Source organism: Peromyscus eremicus, chromosome 1, assembly GCF_949786415.1.
Source record: "Peromyscus eremicus chromosome 1, PerEre_H2_v1, whole genome shotgun sequence".
NCBI classification, from domain to species: Eukaryota; Metazoa; Chordata; class Mammalia; order Rodentia; family Cricetidae; genus Peromyscus; species Peromyscus eremicus.
In genome coordinates this window covers 71,531,337-71,552,733 of record NC_081416.1, presented here as the reverse complement: position 1 = coordinate 71,552,733, position 21,397 = coordinate 71,531,337, and the positions used below count along the sequence as shown (strand labels likewise).

General features: G+C 47.6%; 2 protein-coding genes across 2 annotated transcripts in view; one reads left to right on the top strand and one right to left on the bottom strand.

The window, feature by feature from the left end:
* LOC131906069 (deleted in malignant brain tumors 1 protein-like) overlaps positions 1 to 4,648 on the top strand; it is a 40,308-nt gene extending 35,660 nt beyond the window's left edge. The window contains 3 exon segments of the mRNA XM_059256891.1: positions 1,125 to 1,513; positions 2,760 to 3,031; positions 4,375 to 4,648. Of these exon segments, the coding sequence (XP_059112874.1) occupies positions 1,125 to 1,513; positions 2,760 to 3,031; positions 4,375 to 4,547 (834 nt within the window). The 3' untranslated portion in view covers positions 4,548 to 4,648.
* Positions 4,649 to 13,738: 9,090 nt separating this feature from the next.
* On the bottom strand, positions 13,739 to 17,062 carry C1H10orf120 (chromosome 1 C10orf120 homolog). Its single transcript, XM_059265598.1, has 3 exons — positions 16,779 to 17,062; positions 16,558 to 16,633; positions 13,739 to 14,516 (listed from the first exon to the last, which is right to left on the bottom strand). Exons 1-3 carry the CDS (start codon positions 16,973 to 16,975, stop codon positions 13,761 to 13,763), a joined length of 1,029 nt encoding a protein of 342 aa, XP_059121581.1. The 5' UTR covers positions 16,976 to 17,062; the 3' UTR covers positions 13,739 to 13,760.
* Between the last annotated feature and the right edge of the window lie 4,335 nt (positions 17,063 to 21,397).

Genomic DNA, 21,397 nt, shown 5'->3' with positions numbered 1-21,397 from the left:
CCTGCCTTTTTATCCATTATGAAGAGTACAGTGACACTGTCCATGTCACTATGGTATTATTTTCCTGCCCATATGGCATGCAGGGCTCATGACATGGGATTGGGAGAAGTGCATCATAGCACGCAGGCTGTGAAGAGCCTCACAGCCCCAGCCTGGTGATGGCATACTTGTGCTTTCCTTCCTTGGAACCAGACAGTCACCAACATGGTGCTTCCGGGTGTTCATGTGTGTCCTCTTGGCCATTGGCCATTGGCTCCTTGCCACACCCTCTGCCTATCAATGTACTTCTGGGCCACTGGCTTCATTCTTTTCAGTTGCTTCATGGACACTAACAGATGCTACTGATGCTGTTGCTATACCAAGAAAACGAGAGAGACGTGTTTAGACATCACTCTTTCCTTAAGATGCTCACAGGCCCCAGGCATAAGGCTCCCGGCGCGGCAGCTCTCAGAGATGGTAGACACATTCAGTGGCACAAGGCAACAGCCTCCTTATGAGTTTGCTGCTCAGTGAAAGTGAACAGTTCCATAGTAGAGTGAGTTGAGGCAGGAATGGCCTCAGGGTTGCCATAAACCCATTTAGTTGTTCACCTCAGGCTCTGGGGAAGTCTCAGCCTCAGGGGTCAAGGCCTGCTTCAGTTATAAGTGCGGATCTCATGGCTTCTGGCTTCCACTGTGCCAATCACCACACTGAAGAAGTCATCAGTCACTCAAAATAGAAAGCATTCTACACTGATATTACCAGGACCCTCTCATGAGTATGAGACCTACTGCCCCCAGTGACAGTGAGAATAGGCTCAGAACATCCTGCTCTGAGTCCTGAACCATGGAGTCTGAGCTTGGTCAGACACTCTGCAGGCTGAGGGCCATCAAGACATCTTCATTTTGCCACAAGCAAGAGCCATAAGTACAGATTATCAGGGCCTGCATCACCATGTGCCAGAGAATGTGGGAGAGTGGGAGACGTTTTGGCTGGTAAAGCTGATATCCATCCTAGGTAACAGCAGCCACAAGGCAGACAGGTGGTACCTCTGTAAGATGCTGTGAGTATCTCCCTGAGTCATTTCCTGCTCATTCTAACCCAAACCAGCACTGACCCGACCTGATCTGCTTTTCCTCTGTTAGACTGACAATGAGACCATCAACTACTCCAACTTCCTCAAAGCAGCTGTTTCGAACGGCATCATCAAAAGGAAAAAGGACCTCCACATCCATGTCAGCTGCAAGATGCTTCAGAACACCTGGATCAATACTGTGTACATCACCAACAACACCGTCGAGATCCAAGAAGTCCAGTATGGCAATTTTGATGTGAACGTTTCCTTTTATACATCCTCCTCCTTCTTGTATCCAGTGACCAGCAGCCCATACTACGTGGATCTGGACCAAAACTTGTACCTTCAGGCTGAAATCCTCCATTCTGATGCCTCTTTGGCCTTGTTTGTGGACACCTGTGTGGCTTCACCATACCCCAATGACTTCTCATCTTTGACATATGATCTCATCCGGAGTGGGTAAGGACTTGTGTATGGGACAGATGCAAACTTTTACCTTATAACTCACACATGAGTAGCCAAAAAGCTCAGGGAATGCAGATTTTTTGCTAGCTGAACCTGCCAGGGGTTCAAGCTTAGATAGTTTTCTACACAGGACTCTTGCCTTTTGAGGAGCCCTCATGCTGTGTCCTGGGCCACATTCCTGATTAAGGGGACAGGTTATTAGGCACCATGTCCTGTGGGAAGAGAGGAATGACTCACCAACGGTCACTCAACTGGTTGGCTATAAACTGGGGTTAGATCTTCGGTCACCAAACTCTAGCCTTATGGTTAAAAACATGAACATGCCATGGGAAACGCATTGATTGGAGAGCAGATCCAAACTAAAGTACACACATCTCTGGGTCAGTTTCTGCACCACAAGTCAGCTGGAGACAGGGGCAGGGATTAGATATTGGGAAAGTTAAATGAAAAAGGATGATGGACCCTGAGAACACAGCTTAGCCATCTACCAGGAATGCAAGTTCTCCACCCTGGCACCATGTTGAGGTTGAATCAATGGAGACCAGGTTGGCTGCAATGATCTCTGCTCCAGCTTGCCTGGAGGAGGAGGTGTGATGCTTCTGTACTCTTGGAGGAGGCCTGACAGGCTGGGCAGTCCAGCCCCCACTGGGTAGTCTCTGCCGGTGGGCATGGCACTTCTTCTCAGTGGAATTCCTTAAGATTGGCCGCTAGTTTCCTTCTATCGCCAGCAGAGACAAGGTGCCCCAGGGGAGAGGAAGTGCTGGGTATTGGAGTAGGGTCCTAGAGAGAACTTGCCAACATGGCCATGTAGTTGCACAGGGGCAGGCCAGGCCTGGTGGGGGGAGGGGGTGGAGGGAGGGGGTTGGCAGAGGGGCCCTAGCAGACAAGGGTCAGGGAGCGTGGAAGATGGTCAGACTACATTTGATTGTCACCTTTTGAGGCCCAGTGACCAGGAAAGGGAAGACGAGGCCATCTCCTTTCCTGTCCTGCCTCTGGCTTGCTCTTGGATTCCAAACTTAAGCTCCCCTGGTTATCTGAGCACACTGAGCTTGTCACGGCAGGTGATTTGCTCTGTTAACACACTGGCGAGGTACTGGGGCTGCTGGGACTTATGTACACACCCCACAACGAGTGTGTGGGGGCCCTGAAGGCCCAGGCAGCCAGGATGACTGCAGAGTGCAGGGGTATTCAGATGAGACCAGGCTCCAGCAAGCTAACCGGTTCCTCTCCTTTCTTCCAGATGCGTAAGAGATGAAACCTACCGACTCTACTCCTCGCCGTCACCGCGCATTACCCGCTTCAAATTCAGTTCCTTCCACTTCCTGAACCGCTTCCCCTCAGTGTACCTGCAGTGTAAACTGGTGGTGTGCAGAGCATACGATGCCTCTTCCCGGTGCTACCGGGGCTGTGTGGTGAGGTCCAAGAGGGATACAGGCTCCTATCAAGAAAAGGTGGACGTTGTCCTGGGACCCATCCAGTTGCAATCCCCCAGCAAAGACAGGAGGAGCCTGGGTAGGTGGTTACCCTCAGATCCTACTTTCCAGTGGGGTCCGTGATTCCGGTCGATTTGGGATGCCTTTGTCTGTGCTATGGGTCAACACAAACTGCACACCAGTCAATGAATTAGGCCTGGTTGCTGCCTTCCCCCGAGACTCAAGGTCACATGTAGGTCGTAGGCAAGAGAGTTGTGACCTGGAAGGCTCGATTCTCTGGGTTTGGAGATCCCAGAATCCTTATCTATAAGGTGAGAGAGCTAATGTCTCTTCAGACTGTTAAGAGGTCTTGCTAAAGCAATGTTCCTTAAAATGCTTTGGTCCTTGTCTGGTGCAAGTCACTGGGTGTTTGATGAACGTACTACTATAGTTTCTGTTGTTAACATAATTAATGGGAGTATTGCTCCTCATCACGGTGGTAACAGGTGTTTTGAATTCACCAGGTGGGTGGGGCATGGAAACGCAGGAAACGTGAATTGATTTTGATGTCTGGGAGGACTGGCACTAAATGGGCCATTTTACTTTCCACCTAGACCAGGTGGTAGGTGTAATTTCTGCTACGTTGTTTTGCTGTGGGTATTAACTAGGAAATGTCCACAGTGGGACTCCTAGGACTTCTGGCGAGGGCTGGTGTCAGGTAGGGAGATATAATAGCCAGGGTGACAGAGGCAGAAATGGGTTTGTTGTATTGTCACAAACCTACCCCTAGATCAGGGCATCATTGTCACCTTCTGGGAACCATCTGTGATAGCTTCCTGTCCTCATGCCCCATAGTAGGCCGGTTCCTATGCCAAGCTGATTCTACACTCTTTCCTCATTCATTCATTCAGTGTTTACCAAAGGCCTATTGCATGGCAGGAGGCAAACAGATGGGTATCGTCAGAGCAGAGCTTGTGCGAATCTGGTGCCTCGGCTGGGGGTGGGACTACGTTGAACAGGACAATGGGAAAAGCAAGAAGCAGGTGCTGCCAGTATCTGTTTTCCCTTTATCCTGCCGTCACCACAGTAGCTCAGGTCCTGGATTCCTTTTGCCTGGGACTCTCGTCACCATTTCCCAAGTGGCTTAAATGCCACAACCCTCTCCCCTCACACTCATCTACAGACCCAATCCAGATTCATTCTCCCAAAGCCCAGGTCTGAGTCGCTGCTAAGACCCTTCCCTAACTCCCCTGGCTGGCAAGACAATGGGAAGTAAATCTCTCTTGCCTCCTGGAAGCTAGCCTCAGTTTCCTCTTCTCCCATTTCCTTATCCCGCCCCCTCTGAAAGGTTCTGACAAGGACCACCCAGTTCCTTGTCTCCTCTGCCATTCTCTGGCCTGTGTCCTATCCCATGCCATCACCACACTCTCTTTTTTTCCTCAGACTTGGCAGTGAAGGATGTGGAGAAACCAGCTCCCGCCAGCTCCCAGGCAGTCTACCCTACCGCTGCCATCTTTGGTGGAATCTTCCTGGCAGTGGTCCTAGCTGTGGCAGCTTTCACACTTGGAAGGAGGACACGCACTGCCCGTGGCCAACCTCCGAGCACTAAGATGTGAAGCAAAGCACACCCAGACATTGGCTCCACGTGCATAGATTCCCAGAAAAGATGGAAGACATGAGCACGTGAGGTTCGGCAACTGGATACACCGTGGCTAGATTTCCCTTAGCACAAATGCATGTGTGGCATGATGAGATGGCAGAGAAGAAAAGTGTGGGCCAAGTTTTCCCAGGGTCTACCGGCTGAAGGCTGGGAGGAATGTCATAGGAAAACGAGATCCCTGTCTACAACCCCACACAACCTTGAGCCAAACATTGGAGCAGCAATGTTTTCTCTAGATAGTTTTCCTTTTCACGTTTTTTTTTGTAGCTGACTTTTTCAAGCTGTAGTGTCAACCTTAGTCTGTCCTCACGACGAGGCAAACTAAATAAAGACTCTTTCTCAAGGCAAGTGTCTGCTTGGTCATTGTCTGCCGAGGTTTACCCACATGCTGGTTTCCCTCAAGTTTGGCAGCTGTGGTGCCATGGCAACAGAGATGATAAGAGGCCCAGGGGCTTTACTTCACAGCTTCCAGAACCTTCAAGAGAACGATCATCTTTAGTTTTCCAAGACTCTTCATGTTTCCATTTGTGACACAGTGTTCAGAGCTATGGGCTGGCAAGGGCTTGGATGGGGGTACAGATGCGGGGGGACAGGAGTCCTGTTTGCATGAAGTCTCCAGGGAGAAGTGTGACAGGTGATCGCTGAAGATAAAGGAACGTGGTGGGTTTCAAGGTGGCAGTGAATCAGTGAAGCAGAGAGCGGGCCCCAAGCCCCTTGGTACTGTGCTGGCAATGCCAATGTCAGGAGCCGGGCTCAGAGCCCAGCAGGCAGCTGCTAGGGTGAAGCTACCTATGAACAATCTGCTAGAGTTAGGTGAGACCTCCTAGAACAAGGGGCCAGAGAAGTCCAGCAGAGACTCAGCCACAGCTGCCAGCTCTGACCAGAGATGACTGAGAACTGCCCATCACCAGCTGTGATAAGTCTTCAGCGGCAGTGGGTGGGGTAGGGGTGGGGACAGACCCCTGAGCCCTTCCAGCATGCAGAGGAGCTAGGAGGCCAGGGCATATCTTGCCAGTTTTCATTCTCTTGGCCTTCATCATCATGCCCAAGGCTGGGAATATCAGGGAAAGTCCTAATGGGTCACTCTGTATGGGCAAACCTGGAAAACATTGGCAGCACCGTGAAATGTAGACTCTAGCCTGTGGCTAGATGTGAACAGATGTGGACCTGTGTAGAGCCCAGTGACTGTAGGTTCGGTGACACCCTCAAAGGAATGATAGGCACACAGTGGGTAAAAGAACAGGACACATCAAATCTGTTTTGAGCTCTGTCTTGCACCTTTCTGGGTCAGAGCTTGACTTCCAGTCCCTTCCAAGCAGGTAACTCTCCATCACCCTATTGCCATCCCACTTGTGGAAGCTAGAGGGCGCTACAGCTCAACATCAGTGCCATTTTGTTATTGGGCCTCCCTCTCTCCCTCCTTCCTTCCTGTATGAATGATGTGCATGTGGGTATCTCCCCCCCCCCCCCCCCCCCGCCCTTGTGTCTGTGACCAAAGTTGACATTCGGTGTCTTCCTGGATAGCTCCTCACTTATTGAGGTAGGGCCTCACACTGAACCTGGAGCTCACCAATTCTGCTAGGCTAGCACCTCAGCTTGCTCTGTCTTTACCTTCTCAAGGGCTGGGTTAAAGGCAGCTGCCATGTCCACCTGAAGAAGCCTCTTTCTTTAGCCGAGCCTGTCTGTGACTCTCTAGCCCCTAGACTGATTCCAGGCTCCCCAGACAGACTCCAGGAGAATGGCCCAGGCCACTCTTTCGTCCCCAAGGAAGTTTACAGATCTCAAGTTGCCAGACTCTGTCTGGGGCATCAGGGGATGATTGGGTTCCAGCACTTTCCAGCACATCCTCCACTGGTATGACGTGTACACCTTAACTTAATGTGCCCTTCCTCCTCCATAGCCTCAGAGGCACACGTTCCTTCCAAGAAATTCTCTCCCCTCTCCTTGCCACCAGGAATCAAGGACAGCCCGGCTGTGGCCCCTGCTGTGGCCAACTCATCAACCACCAGACCTCTCCTTTCCTCTGACGCCTGTAAGAAGGGACTGCTATGCTGCACCATGGGCCAGAACCCTCGGTGCCCATTACTTTTCTGTCAACTGGACACAAGCCAGGGTCATCCGGGAAGAGGGAACCTTAATTGAGAAAACGCCTCTATCAGAATTGGAGCATTTTCTTTTTTAACAATTGATGTAGGAGGGCCCAGCCTGCTGTGGGTGGTGCCTCCCCTGGGCAGGTGGTCCTGGGCTATATAAGAAAGCAGGCCGAGCAGGCCACGGTAGCAAGCCAATCAGTGGTGTTCCTCCACGGCTTCTGCTTTGGGTCTTGCCTCTAGGATCCTGCCTCATTCTCCTTGGTGGTAGACTCTAGCCTGTCAGCCAGATCCACCCTTTCCTCCCTAAGTTGTTTTGTCATGGTGTTTATCACAGCAACAGAGAAGCAAAGCAAAACACTCCCCTTTTTAGATCCCCCGCCACATTGTCTGTCTCTTTGCAAGCCCATGGCGCTAATAATTCTTCCAACGAACCTCTCATCAAAAGGACGGTCCTCCTCAGTGTCCCCTGAACCTCAAACCAGAGACATTTCACTTACTAGTTTTGTCCCATTGACGCATGCTGCAGGGACAAGGAGCTTATCCCGGTCACTGCTTCAGGGCATTTGGCTCATGGCGGTGGGAGGGCACAGCAGCAGGAGCGGTGCGGTATGCCACGGTGCGGTATGCCACGGTGCGGTATGCCACGGTGTGGTGCGGTATGCAGCGGTGGCCCCCACACCAGGAAGCAGGGAACAGGCCCGGAAGTGGATCCGACCATGACCTACAAGGGTGTGCTGGCTAGTTTTCTGAAAGGAGGGAGAAAATTGAGAAAATACCTCCATAACATTAGGCTACAGGCAAGCCTGTGGGGCATTTTTTTTTTTTTTTTGTAATAGTGATTGTTGGGGGAGGGCCCAGCCCACTGTGGGTCCTGAGTTGTATAAGAAAGCAGGCTGAGCAAGCTACAAGGAGAAAGCCAGTAAGCAGCACCCTTCCATGGCCTCTGCATCAGCTCCTGCCCCCAGGTGCCTGCCCTGTTTGAGTTCCTGTCCTGAGTTCTTTGGATGATGAACAGTGATGTGGAAGTGTAAGCCAAATAAACCCTCCTCAACTTTCTTTGGTTATGGCGTTTCACCACAGCAATAGTAACTAACTAGGACAAAGGACATGCTGCAGTGACCCATTCCCTCCAGCCTGGTCTTATGACACCACCGGCCACATGAGTCTGAGGGGAACGCTTCAGACTCAATTCTTAATAGTTACCAGATTGTTTCTATGGGAGAAAATAAAAGCTAAGAATGTCCTATTCTACTGTCTTGCTTGTAATTGTCCCCTACTCTTAAGTGACAAATTCTTCAGCAGAAATATAGGTGTGATTTGTGTTAACCTTGAGAATAATAATAAGAGATATGTATATCTCACACGTGTGTTGCACAGGATCAGCAGAGATAGGAGGACAGTGTGGATACCAGATTGACTTTCTTCGCACTGAGAGAAATAATTCCTAAGTTTGTGACATTTACCATTGGCTAGCTACGAGCGCGGTACTCATTAAGGCAGAAATGTAAGTGGCTAATGCTTTTCTCTGCATTAGGAGCCTTTGGATATCATGACGGCTCTTAAGAGGAGGACAGCTTTCTAACTCTTGAAAGGCAATCTCTCTCCTCTTTGAAAGCATTTCAGGTTCAAAGAGGGGAAATTTCCCCTCTAAGCAGGAAAGGGTACCTCACACTCTCCACAGAATATCAAAAATAACTGAAACAACCCCTAATAGGCAGTGAGTTGGATTGTTAGAAGCTGTGAGGGAAAAGGCTTTCACGGTAATAGCTGATTTAAAAGCTAAAAGCTGTGCCCCTCATCAGGCAGAGGATTTACCAAATGGTAAGTAACAGGCTTATTTGAAGTGCAGGGAACATCCAGGATGCATTTGGGTCTATACACGTGTGTTCCACCGTATGCTCTTCATGTTACAATTACTGTAGAATACTCGAGGAAAATAGAAATACAACCCAGGCATTGGTTAATCTCTGTAGGAATATGGATATTTTCCCTGAGAACAAAGTCTTTCCGACTTCTGGGTCAACATCGCTTGGATTTCTGAGTTTGTATCACAGAGTAGCAATAATTACTCAGAACAGCATTGTGGTTATTTGTTCCAATGGAGAATGAAATCGTCAATGTAGTTGCTAATATATGTGTGGTTCATTGATTCAAGCTGTATTCTGGTTTTCCATGGTTGGTCGAATTTTTGAAAGCTGAAGTGGTGGAGTTCAAAGTCAGGAAAGACATTAGGAATAATTTCCTGTCAATCTTCAGGATGGGCATTCTTGAAGTGGAATATTTTACATGCTTTCCTCTGATTATTCTTGTTACTTTTTTTGGATGATATTTTTTGCAGCTGTGACTGCTTTGGAGATTTTGGTGAAGCACTAACTGAGCTGAGCACTAATCTCTACCTCCCTCTCCCACATACACACTGTCTGACTGTCTGTCTGTCTGTCTGTCTGTATCTACCATCTATCTATCCCTATCTGTCTATCTATCTATCTATCTATCTATCTATCTGTCTATCTATCTATCTATCTATCATCTATCTACTATATTTTGTCAGAGAGACCTGGAAGGAGCTTCTTAACCATTTACCTCAGCTATTTAGCATGTCCCAGAGTGAACAATCTGAGAAAGTCTTCTCAACCTGGGGGTGCCAGCAGGTAACAGACTGTGTTCTTCTGACTCTCTAAGAGGCAGGCACTTTATGTATTTAGGACCCCTTGTAGTGGCAAGTCTCAGAAAGCCAGTCTCCAATGGGTGTAAAGGAGCACAGGGATCAACTTCTGAAATGACATACAAAGGCGGCAGCCTGACAGCAGTCTGGTGCCCTGGTGCTCCTGCATGCCCTGGTCTTGCTCTGCCCACTCTAAGAGCTGCCCTGCCCCTTGGTAGGCAGCAGATGGTGAGCAGCGCTTCTCAGCTCCCTCAGCATCACACTTCACTTTGTTTCCTTGTTCCAGGGCTTATCACATCCATGTCTGCATCAGTCACGGATATGGATGGTGGGGCTCCTGCCCATCACTTACACCTTCTCTTCATTGCTCTTGGGCTAGTTTCCAAGCAGAGCTTGGACTCAGTTTCCTCTTGGGCACCTTGGCTAGTGGGATAGGAATGGATAGCTGGACAAACTGGAGTTCTCTATTAAGATGGAGGGGGACCGTGCAGAGGAGGCTGCTTATAACACACCCTTCAGCCCTTCCACTCATCTTTGTGGAATGGAAGTGAGGCTACTGGGGAGGGGAGGGGGCGCCTTGGGGCAGCGCAGAGAGTAGATGGGGATGGATGATGTTAGGAGGTCTGGACAGACAGATGTCTCAAGTTTTGTAGGGAAGTAGAGGAAAGACCCACAGGCGAGATGCGTGAGGCTGTTTAAGGACAGTTTTAGAAACAGTGTGGCCAGGACAAAGATCTGGGGTACAAAAATCCCCAGAAACAGAGTCTAATCCAGACGTTTCTGCTGAGAGGACATTGTGACATGGAATACCAAAACTTTGATTTCTGGGTGTCTCTGGAAAACACAGTCCTTTTTTTTTTTGTCTCCCTAGGCAGCCACGGCTATGTGTTATGAAATACTATTCACACTGGACAAAGATGTGTTACATTTGTTTATGCTGTGGAATATTACCTTAACTGTGTAAAGATGTGTTACTTTTGTTTATGCTGCATTTGTTTAACTATGTAAAGATGTGTTGCATTTGTTCACCTTGCCTGCCTAAGGCACCTGGTTGGTCTAATAAAGTGCTGAATGGACAATAGCCAGGCAGGAGGGGCTGCCATGCAGAGAGAATAGATAGAAAGAGGAATGTAGATAGAGAGGAGCAAGAGGAGAGAGGAGAGAATGCGGGACATGCCTGGGACCAGATAAGCTTTACATGGTGAGCTCTTTCTTCCTGCTCTTGCTTGGAGGCAGCAGTGGTCTTGCTATGGGCCCAGCCTGCTCTGTTCTGAGGTCAGAATGGCATAGCACAGCATACATCCCAGGACAGGGTCCACCGTTGTCAGACATCGGGAGGGGTGAGGACAGGAACTTCAGTCTTGTTAAGCAGTCCTGCCCTAAATAAATAACATCATGGAAGCAGAGAATGGATGGGATGGGAAGCCTATGGTATCAGTGTTCTGTTGTGGGGCTCACCTACCACTGGGAGAGGAAAGAGAGTCCACCCACCTGGGTTTTGGGTCCTTCTTTCTCTCCTATATCTTCAGCAGAGCTCAGGCCAGTTGCTAGAGATCTACAAATGGAGGGATTCAGTTGCTTTCGACCACATGCGCAGCTTTTCCCCGACTCCATTGTTTTATTAATTTAATCATGTCATTAATGTCCATTAATATCTTATATGCCAATTTTACTGATATATAATTTACATACCATGCAATCCACCCACTTAACGCTTATAACCCAGGGATCTTTAGACTATTGGCAAAATGGTTCAGCATCATCTCAGTCAGCCATAGTTAGCCTTCATCCCTTCCAAAAGAAATACCAAATCCATCACAACTCAGTCCTCATTTGCTCCTACCGTCACTCCAAACTTCAGTAACCACAAACCTCTTTTCTAACTCAGAATTTAGCTCTTATGGGCATTACACATAAACAGAAGCACAAAGTGTGTGGTCGTTCACGGCTGGCTTCATTCGCTTAGCATGATATTTCTATATTCATGATTGGATCTTGATCAGTTCCTACTTTCACACACCTGAAAAATATTTTATTGCATGAACATTACCACTTTCATTTTACCTTCCATCATCATAGGGGCTTTTTGGTTATTTCCACTTTTGAGGCTACTTTAAGGAAATATGCTATGAATATTCATGTGCAAGCTTGTGTGTGGACACATGTTCTGGGTTCTACTGGATGTGTACCCAGTGAGGGAGCACTATGTATAACCCTTTTGAGCATTGCATTGTTGGACTGTTACACAAGGGCTTGTATCGTAGACTTTGTAACCGTGGACACTGCCATGGGAATGAACCATGAGGATCCTAGTGTGAAATGTAATAAATGGAGATACATGTCTGTCCGTTTGGACAACCTACTCCCAAGGGATCAGCTCCTAGATCTTTGCTATTCCACCCAGGCTTGTTTCTGTAGCTAGAGTGACATTGAAAGGGTTCTTATGTAAATCAGTCAGGGGAGTGGGAGCTGGCCCTGGTTCTGCCGTTGAAGTCTAGTGAATGCAGGCAAGGCCTTTAGTCTCAGTTACTCACCTGTCTTCAGATTCCTAGACTGTCTCACCTCCCAGGCCTGAGGCCTGTATAGTAGAGGAGGCTGGAAACCTCCTCAAGCAGGAAGTCATGTTGGACCATGGTCAACTAGTTATTCTTGTAGCTAAAGTTTTTCTGGTCCTGTCTGGCCCACAGTCAGGACAAATCTCTCTCACCCGCCAGTCTCACAGCCGCTCAGACCCAACCAAGTAAACACACAGAGACGTATATTACTTATAAACTGTATGGCCGTGGCAGGCTTCTTGCTAACTGTTCTTATATCTTAAATTAACTCATTTCTATTAATCTATAAGTTGCCACATGGCTCGTGGCTTACCTATATCTTACATGTTGGTACTCATGGTGGAGGCTGGCAGTGTCTCTCTGACTCAGCCTTCATGTTCTTAGAATTCTCTTCTCTGTTTGTCCCACCTATACTTCCTGCCTGGCTACTGGCCAATCAGTATTTTATTTATACAGAGTGATATCCACAGCATATTCTTCCTTGGAAAATTTCAGGATAGAAAAGAAGGAGCTATTGTTTCCCAGAGCCTTGTTGAGAAAGGCAAATGTCTCTAGTCACTTTACTCTCCTTTTCTAGACCACCCAGGGGACCTGGTGGTACCCCCAGAAGCTTCACCCTGGCCAGTGTCACTCAAGGTGAGGAGACAGATTTCAGCAGTGTCTCACACATAGCCCCAAGCCACCAGGCTGACTTCTCCCTGTTGCTGGAGCCAGGCCTTACTCAGGATGCATGTCTGTAGCCATTGTTTGAGTATTACTGACAAGGATAGGTAGTATGTAATTCCTGAACCCTCTCTATTCCCTGAGACTCTCCACTTACTGTTCAACTTCAGAATTTTGTAGTTTGCTCAATACAAAGAAGTCCCATGACAGACAGGCTGTAAGAGACTCTCCTCCAAGTGAAAATGTCTCATTTCTTTAGTGCAAGAGAAGGAAGGGACAAAGAGGAGATTTCCTGTCACTGGGAAGATACCTTCTTTATGGGTATGTGTGTATGTGTGTGTGTGTGCGCACGTGCAAATGTGAATGTACTTTTGTGTGCGGGGATGTTGAATTTCTTTTATTTTCCACCAGTCAAAAACAGATTATAAGCTGGGCCTGGAGGCATAAGTTTAAAATCCGAGTTACTTGGAAAGGAAAGGCAGTTCAGTCTGGACAACTTACTGAGATCCTGTATTAAAAACAAAAAGTAAGGGGTTGGAATGATGGCTCAGCAATTAAGAGCTCTGGTTGTTCTTCCAGAAGACCTGGATTTGAGTCCCAGCAACAACATGGTGGCTCACAACCATCTCTAACACTAATGCCAGGGGATCCAACACCCTCTTCCGGCCTCCATGGGCACCAGGCACATATGTGATACACAGACACACATGCAGGAAACATCAGAGCTTTGTCATTGGAGGAAAACCCTTTCTTTTGCTCTAGGTGCCCCTCCCCACCAAAAGCTGAAGTTCCTATCTATGCCCAAGGCTCTGGTTGAGCCAGGAGATACTTTGGAGGAGGCTGAGAATCCATTTCCTGTCACTCACATTTTGGATTGCCTCTTAGTGCCAGGACTCGGTATTTGATGGGCAACTTCAGTTTTAGAGTGAATACCCAGGATCAGGAAAACAGCCTGGCCAGTGGGGGCATGCCCATCATTTAGAACTTATGATTGTGGTGAGGTGGAAGCTATACTCAAGAGTCGCCGGAAACAAGGAAGCCTTAGCAGCAGGGTCTCATCTTGGAGACACTGTGGAGACAGAGCAGGAGAAGCCAAGGAGCTCAAAAGAAGAGCAGAGAAGAAGGACCCTGGGACACGGTGTGCAGGAGAAATGAAGAGCAGGACACTTGCTTATGCTCTGGGCTCTCTAGCTTCAATAGGGGCAGTGAGCTGCCCTGTGCTTGAGTGCCTTGCGGGTATCCTCTTCTGGCAGCCAGTAGATCTTAATGGCGTCACTCGGGTGGATTCCCCGTGATATAAAATCCTGGTTCATGAGCATCAGGTCTCCAGGAAAGCCAGTGATGGGGAAGAGGTTTCTGTTCGTCAGGCCCGTGATGCGCCGCTCCTGTTTCCTCACAGGGAGGAAAGTTTTCCGATCATTCCGATGACATACCAAACACCCTTTGGGTTCTTCTGACTTGAAAATTACGTTCATTGTGATTTCTCGTGGGTTTGTGGGTTTGAATTCTGTCTCCCCTTTCTCCTCTTGACTGGCTTGATCAGAGCTATCCCTGTCATAGTTGCCCCCCTCTTCCCTGGACTTGACTGTTCCTGTGGTACCCGGCTCTGCTCCAGACAGCAAAGTGGCACTCCGGAGCCGTTCGAGGTACGGAGAAAACTGCTTGTTTCTCAGGGCTCGCGCGAGCTGCATCCTTTTTATATGTTTGTCGATGTCGATCACCTCTCGGTGGGGCATTTTAAACTCCTCCGCAGGGATGACCACCTTTGCTGTCCATATCTTTTCTGGGGGTCCGCACACAGTACAAGGAGAAGAGGACTCTTTTCTATATTTTTTTGCCATTTTGTAGTCTGATGACTGTGCCTGTAATTTTCTCAGCACCCTCCACTCTTTCCTCTGCTGCTCAGCCAAATATCTTCTTGTGGCTATGGTGTGAACGCCACCGAGATGCTGAACACAGAAAAAAAGATGGTTAAAAATCTCAGTACCTAGGGGTAGGCAGCCACCATGGAGAGAATGAGCTAGTGGCTGATTCTCCTCCACTGCTAAGAGCATTGAATCCCTTATTAAATAGGAAATCGGGTAGACCTTGGGGATCACATAGGCCTGGGTTCAAAGCCCGGCTCTCCTTCTATCCACTGTGAATTTAGAATCATTTTATTGACCTTACAAAGGGTATTGTGAAGTCTCAAAAGATGATGTGTGTGAGAGCAACTAGTGCGTGTGTGAGTGTGTGTGTGTGTGTGTGTGTGTGTGTGTGATTTTCTTATCACTGTGACTAAATAATACCCGACAAGAAGGAGCCTAAGGGAAGAAGCATCTACTCTGGCTCACAGTTTGAGGGGACACAATTTGTCATGGTAGGGAGGACACAGTGGCAGGTGGCTCCATGGTGGTGGGGACATGGAGCAGCTTGCCTCCCTCTCAGGGGATCAGGACAGGAGCCAAGGCCAGGCAAAAACCAGAAGGCCCACCCTCTTAGTGACCCCATCCTTCTTCAGCTAGACCTCGCCTCCTAAAAGTTCCACAACTCTGCCACTAACTGAGAGCCCTATGTTGAAAGGCACGAGCTTCTGGGGACACTTCACACTCAAAGTGTAACCCAGTGCCCAAAAGAAGAGCTGAGGACCTGGAAGCTTCATCTTTATCACTGAGGTTTGCAGCTTATCCTTATTTCTGTTTTTTCCATTTTTATTTTTTCGACTATTTTTTAAAAAGATTAACTTTGTTTTCAAGTGTGTGTGTGTGTGTGTGTGTGTGTGTGTGTGTGTGTGTGTGTGTCTGTGTCTGTGTCTGTGTGTCTGTGTGTGTGTGTGTGTGTGTGTGTGTCTTTGCACATGTGTGCAGGTAACTGTGGAGGCTAGAAGAGGATGTTGGATACCCTGGAGCTACAGTTATGTGCAGTTATAAGTTGCCTGACTTGGGTGCTGGGAACTGAACTCTGAAAGAGAAGTTTAGACTATCTTTCCAGCTCCTGATTTTTATTTTTTGACAGTTTCATACAGGTGTATATGAACATTTTCACCCGTTACTTGCTCTCATCCCTCTCTCAGTCCCACTGAATTTCTTCTCCTTCCATACAAGTCCTCTTTTCGTGTCTCTTTTCCTTTTCTTTTGGTTTCTCTGTGGCCCACCACCTCTAATTCACATTGTTCACATGAGCCTTGGTAGAAGGTTTTTCCCTGGGGCACGGGCAACTTACCAGTGGTTATATCACTGAAGAAAATGACTTCTCTGCCCCGCCCCCACTATTAACTGCCCAGAGAGAGGTGAGGCCTTGTGAGACCCTCACCTACCATGACTAAATGTTGATGGACACTATTTGTGCAGAGCTCATGTGGTGTTGAAAGACCAAGGGTTAAAACACACGAGCCTATGGGAGACGTGTCACACTCAAAGTACGACATAGTGGCAGGTAAGTACTTAAGAAATGGCAGTTTGGTAATTTATTATCACAGTTACATAAAACACAGTGTTTTTTAGTGTGTGTTTCTGTTTGGTGTAAGTACTGCCAACATATAGGGGGAGGGTGTATGTCCTGTGCATATGCATTCAGAGACCAGAAAAAGACATTCCCCTACCACTTTCCTCCATATTCCTTTGAAACATAGTCTCTCACAGAACTAGAAACTTGCCATTTTGTTTAGGCTGGCTGGCTAGCAACCTCCCAGGGTCCACCTGTCTCTGCTCCCACTGCCAGGGTTACAGTACATGCAACCATGCCTAGCATTTTAAAAGGTGCTAAGGATTCAAATGCAGGCCTTCATGCTTGCACAGCAAGGATACTCACCCTCTGGGCCATTTTTCCAGCCCTGCTTATGGCTGTACTCCTGATTGGGATGTTCAGAGAGTGAAATCTATCAGTAGACACAGCCAACAGGAGCTATTGTGGAAACGTCTGTGATTGATGGATTTTGAACCCTAGGAATCCCCCCACCTCTGCAAGCAGACTCTAGAGGGACTCAGTCCATGCAAACTTGAGGGCATTTACCAGAATCTCTTGTTCCATTGGAGAATATTTTCCAAGGGCAATGCGTGGGTCTGATTTGTAGAATGCCGTCCATATCCTGGAAGGCAGAGGGGCAATGAGTTAGAGCACTGGAAAGGGCCTTTCTAGTTTCTTCTCGTGGTGAGAAACCCACAGGTGGTAGTTCTACATTAACTAGGCTTGAGGACACCTAGGAAAGGACTGGGTACCCAAGCCATACTCACCCCATAGGTGATGCAGTACAGAAGTCCTCTTTCCGGTATGGAAAATCTTGAGCTACTAAGGGGTAGCTGACACTGGGCACCTTGGATGGCTTTCTGTTATCTTGCTCTTCCTCAGCAGTGGTCCCTTCCTGGGCCTTCAGATGTGCAGCTCTCTGGCTTCTATATCTCTGAAAGCGATTTTCCCACTCTTTAATCATACTCCGGCAATAGGTTAGGGCAGGAGGTGTTACTGCCTGGAGTTTGTGTCTGAGACAGTTTAATGGGAGCTCAAGGGACAGTCAAAAGCACTTAGCATGTCATAACTGGCTTAGCCCAGGCCTTATTGTGAAGTCTGTTAAATGACTCTTGGGTAAAACACTGCCACTCTGTGGTAGGCTGGAGCCCAGGAAGAAAACTGGGCAGAGTGTGACTGGGAGGCAGTGCAGCTTCTCAGTTCTTAGTGGATGAAGAAAAAGACTTTGCATCGATACCTATTTAAGGTGGTTATTGGGGTGCTGTCTTTTTTTTCTTAAAAACCATAGGTTTGCTTTCCATATTTTTGGTCAAATAAATTACAAAAATTTACTCCTACACCTTTCTATTAAACTTTTTACACACACCTTTCTATTTTTATATACTTTTCTGTTTTTTTTTTAAATTTTATGTAGTTGCATGTGTGTCAGAGGGTATGCATGGATGTCACATGCATTCAGTGCCTGCAGAGGCCAGAAGAAGGCATCAGATTCACTGGAATGGAGTTACAGATGGTTGTAAGCTGTCATGTGGGTGTAGGAAACAGAACCTGGGTCCTCTTCTACAAGAGTAGCAAGTACTTTTAGCAACTAAACTACCTAGTCCCACTTTTCACTTTTTTGATGTTTATTTTTAAAATTTTATTTTATTTAATTAACATTTTTTCATTTACCTTACATACTGACCACAGTTCTCCCTCCCTCCTCTCCTCCCATTCCTTTCCTCTGACTCCCATCCCCCCCCCCCCCACTACTCGACTCCATTCAGAAAGGGGCAGGCCGCCCATGGGCTTGAAAACAGACAGCATTGGCACATCAAGTCGAGCTCCTCCCCCTGCCAAAAGCCTGGGTGAAGTAATCCAGCCTGAGGAACAGGTTCCCAAAAGCCAGTTAAGCGCCAGGGACAGGCCCCTTCTCACTTTCTTAAAGGTGTCTTTTGGTGAATGGAAGTTCCTATGTTTATGCCAGGTGCACTCTAATTATTGATATTTCCCTTTATGGTTAATGCTTTCCTTACATTGTATAAGAAATTGTCACCTATCCAAAGTAGGAATGGTACTCACACTCATACACATGTAATTAATTCCAGGACAATCATTAATATGATAATGATTAACTGCCCTTTCCATTTCTTTTAAGTGTATTTCCAAGTTCTTTTTGTAATGGCTGTTAAGAAGTATGTGTGTTTATGAGCAAGCCAGAGGACTCCCTTCTCTGTATCCACAGTTGTCCCCCGCAGCCACCATCCTGGACTCCGGCTCCCTCTGGTAAGATCTTAGAGCTTATATCTACTGCTCTTCTCATGATGGAGCCAAGCACTCGACCAAAGACACTCGAGGGAAGTGGGCTTTACACTGGCTCACAGTTTCATCATGGTGGGGAAGACCTGGTGGAGCGGTCTAGCAGGAGTGGTGGGAGCTCACTGTTGCTGCAGTACCGCAGCTCAGGAAGCGGAGGGCTCAGGCTGGAGCCAGGGTAGCTATCTCCTTCAAGCCTCAGCCCTGGCAACCCACTTCTTTCAGCTAGGCCACAGTCCCCACGTTTCTACAACCTCCTAAAGTGTCACCACCACTTGGAACCCAAGGGTTCAAATACATGAGACTCTCAGGGGCATTTCATATTTGAACCATTGAAGGATGATTCCCAAGGCCCACCTGCCATCTCCAAGACTAAGCAATAGGTTCCTGAAATATAGGGACCCCTTTCTGACACTGAATCAGACACAAAGCAGAGTCTACATAGAATCGTTACCAGCCTTCCCCTGAGGTGTTCAATGGAGAGGTCCCTCACCTTGTTCTCCTCAAAGGTGCCTGTGAGAGGCTTTGTGACGTTTTGAATGGGATATTCCCCATATTCTTAGGCATTTGAATACATTGTCCACAGTTGGCATCACTGTTTGGGGAAGGTTAGGAGGTGTGGCCTTGCTGGAAGAAGTATGTCACCGTCACTGAGGGCAGGCTTTGAGGCTTCAAAAGCCATCTTCCATTCCCAGCTTAATCTCTCTCTACCAGCTGCTTGTGGTATGAGATGTGAGCTTTCAGCTGGTCCTGCCTCCATGCCTGCCTGCTGTTCTGCTTTCCCACCATCAAGGTGATGAACTCTTATCCCCCTGGAACGTAAGCCCCAGATAAACCCTTTCTTCGTCACGGGGTTTTATCACACCAAGAGGAAAATAACTAATATAGTCTTCTTTTGGTTTCTTGTGCTGCTAAGATTCACCATGAGGCATGAGCAGTACTTTCCTGAAGTGTAGGCCGCCATTGTGCTGGCTGAGTTTATACCAGCTTGACACAAGCTAGAGTCGTCTGAGAGGAGGGAGCCTCAGTTGAGAAAATGCCTCCATAAAATCAGGCTGTAGGCTAGCCTGTAGGGCATTTTCTCAATTAGTGATTGATGGCGGAAGGTCCAACCCATTGTGTGTGGTGCCACCCCTGGGCGGGTGCTCCTGGGTTCTATAAGAAAGCAGGCTGAGCAAGCCATAAGGAGCAAGCCAGTAAGCAGCACTCCTCCATGGCCTCTGCATCAGCTCCTGCCCCCAGATTCCTGCCCTGTTTGAGTTCCTGTCCTGACTTCCTCCAGTGATGGACTATGACGTAGAAGTGTAGGCTGAATAAACACTTTTTTCCCTGTCTTGCCTTTGGTTATGTGATATGGCAGGTGTTCATCTTCAAATTAGGGCCAACGTCTTAGTTTCATTTCCCATTGCTGTGATAAAATACCCTGATAAAAGCACTTTAGGGGAGAAGGGTTTGTTCTAGCTCATGAGTCGAGGTGCAGTCTATGACGGTGGGGAAGAAAGGCAGCAGGCCTTGAAGCAGCAGCAGGGTGTGTCACATCTAGTCATGAAGAAGAGAGCTAGTGAATGCATGCATGTTGCTCAGTTCCCTTTCCCCAGCTGTGCAGCCCAGGATTCCACCCAAGAAATGGTGACACCCGTAGTGACTGCTCCAGAGGTGCTGGGACCTGGGAGCATGGCACTGACAAACGAGGCCGACTGAAGTGTCATGCGACAGCCAGCTTTAGTCAGAGCAGCAGACAGTTTATATTCTGAGAGTGCAGAGAGCTCATAGGAGTAAAGTTCACTTGAGTTCAAGCTGTGTACGACAATAATGACAAGCCGCGTGTGGCAAAAACAAGTTTTTCCATGGAAGCACACAAAGGACAGTTTAAACATTTAACTAACTAGCAGCAGCAAGAAGTAATGAGTAATCCAAAGTAAACTCACTCATGTCTGCTACACCTGGAACAAGTGTGAAAACATATTCCAGGAACAATTTGGTGTTTTGAAGAAAATGAGGTTACAAGACTTTTGTCCTGTTTTCTTGGAGTGGTCTCACAAGCCTGCAGAATTCTCACTTAACTCTATTCCTGGACTGTGTTTTGATAGAGTAGGTTTTTCTATCTCAACATACACTCCCACATTCCCAGAGGCCCATAACCCAGGCAATTCCTGGCTCTGTCAAGCTGATGACCACTAACCCTCACAGTTAATAAACGAACATTTTAAGAGCCTATAAGCTCCCCTTATATGTCACTAGATGTCTGATATTAGAATCCTAATGCATTAGTTGAATGTTAGTGATAAAGTTGTACTACAGAATGATGGGAAGGAGCATACATGTGTTAGTAAGAGCTCTCTGAGTGAAGTTGTTGTGTTTGACAATAAAAATCCAGAATATCCATTAAATTTTAATTTTAGATATATCCCATTTATTTATCATAGGGAATAGTTCATTTTTTATTGACAATTCCATTTTAGCAGGTTGTTTTATATATTATTTGACAACTCCATCACAGGGCTGGTGGAGGGGCAGAAAAAGGCCTGATGTGCAGCACTTACCCATTTCTTTGGTGTAAATAGTCCTGTGGCGTTAATGTTATGATACTGATGTGTGTGGTATCAGGGAATATGGAATTAGGAATAAATGCATACAACTGGCTCTCTTTCAAATACTGCCTCTTGCCATTTGCCAACTTGCTAGGCCCGGGGAGTGGTCTTACATAAGACAGCCTCAGTTCTGGATAAACAACCAGAACAATAATATGACCCCTGTTAGGAGGCAGCTGGGAAGATTAAATGAGAAAAAGAGCTCCCCCGGGACCCGTAAGGAACAGTGGTCTCCACACGTTCACGGTGTCACCTCAGCTGTCAAAATCAAACAGATTGGTTCCAGAGAGGATGGCGCCTACTACTGTCCTTGTCATCTCTGGGGAACTTTTTCATCATTTTGTATTGGATGTGAAGGTCTTGACAGTCCTGGCCAGAATGGTCTTAGAACTAACCTCGCTTTCAGCAGGGCAGACATTATTGACCTAGACACTTTATTTATTACTTCTCTGTCGCTGTGATACAACACCGTGACCAAGGCACCTCACAGGCGGAAGAGT

Coding starts and splice junctions, on each gene's coding strand:
- C1H10orf120 (XM_059265598.1), bottom strand. CDS start 16,975: ATGATTAAAGAGTGGGAAAATCGCTTTCAGAGATATAGAAGCCAGAGA. Junction 16,634..16,778: donor TGTACTGCATCACCTATGGG/GTGAGTATGGCT, acceptor TCTGCCTTCCAG/GATATGGACGGCATTCTACA. Junction 14,517..16,557: donor CAATGGAACAAGAGATTCTG/GTAAATGCCCTC, acceptor TTCTGTGTTCAG/CATCTCGGTGGCGTTCACAC.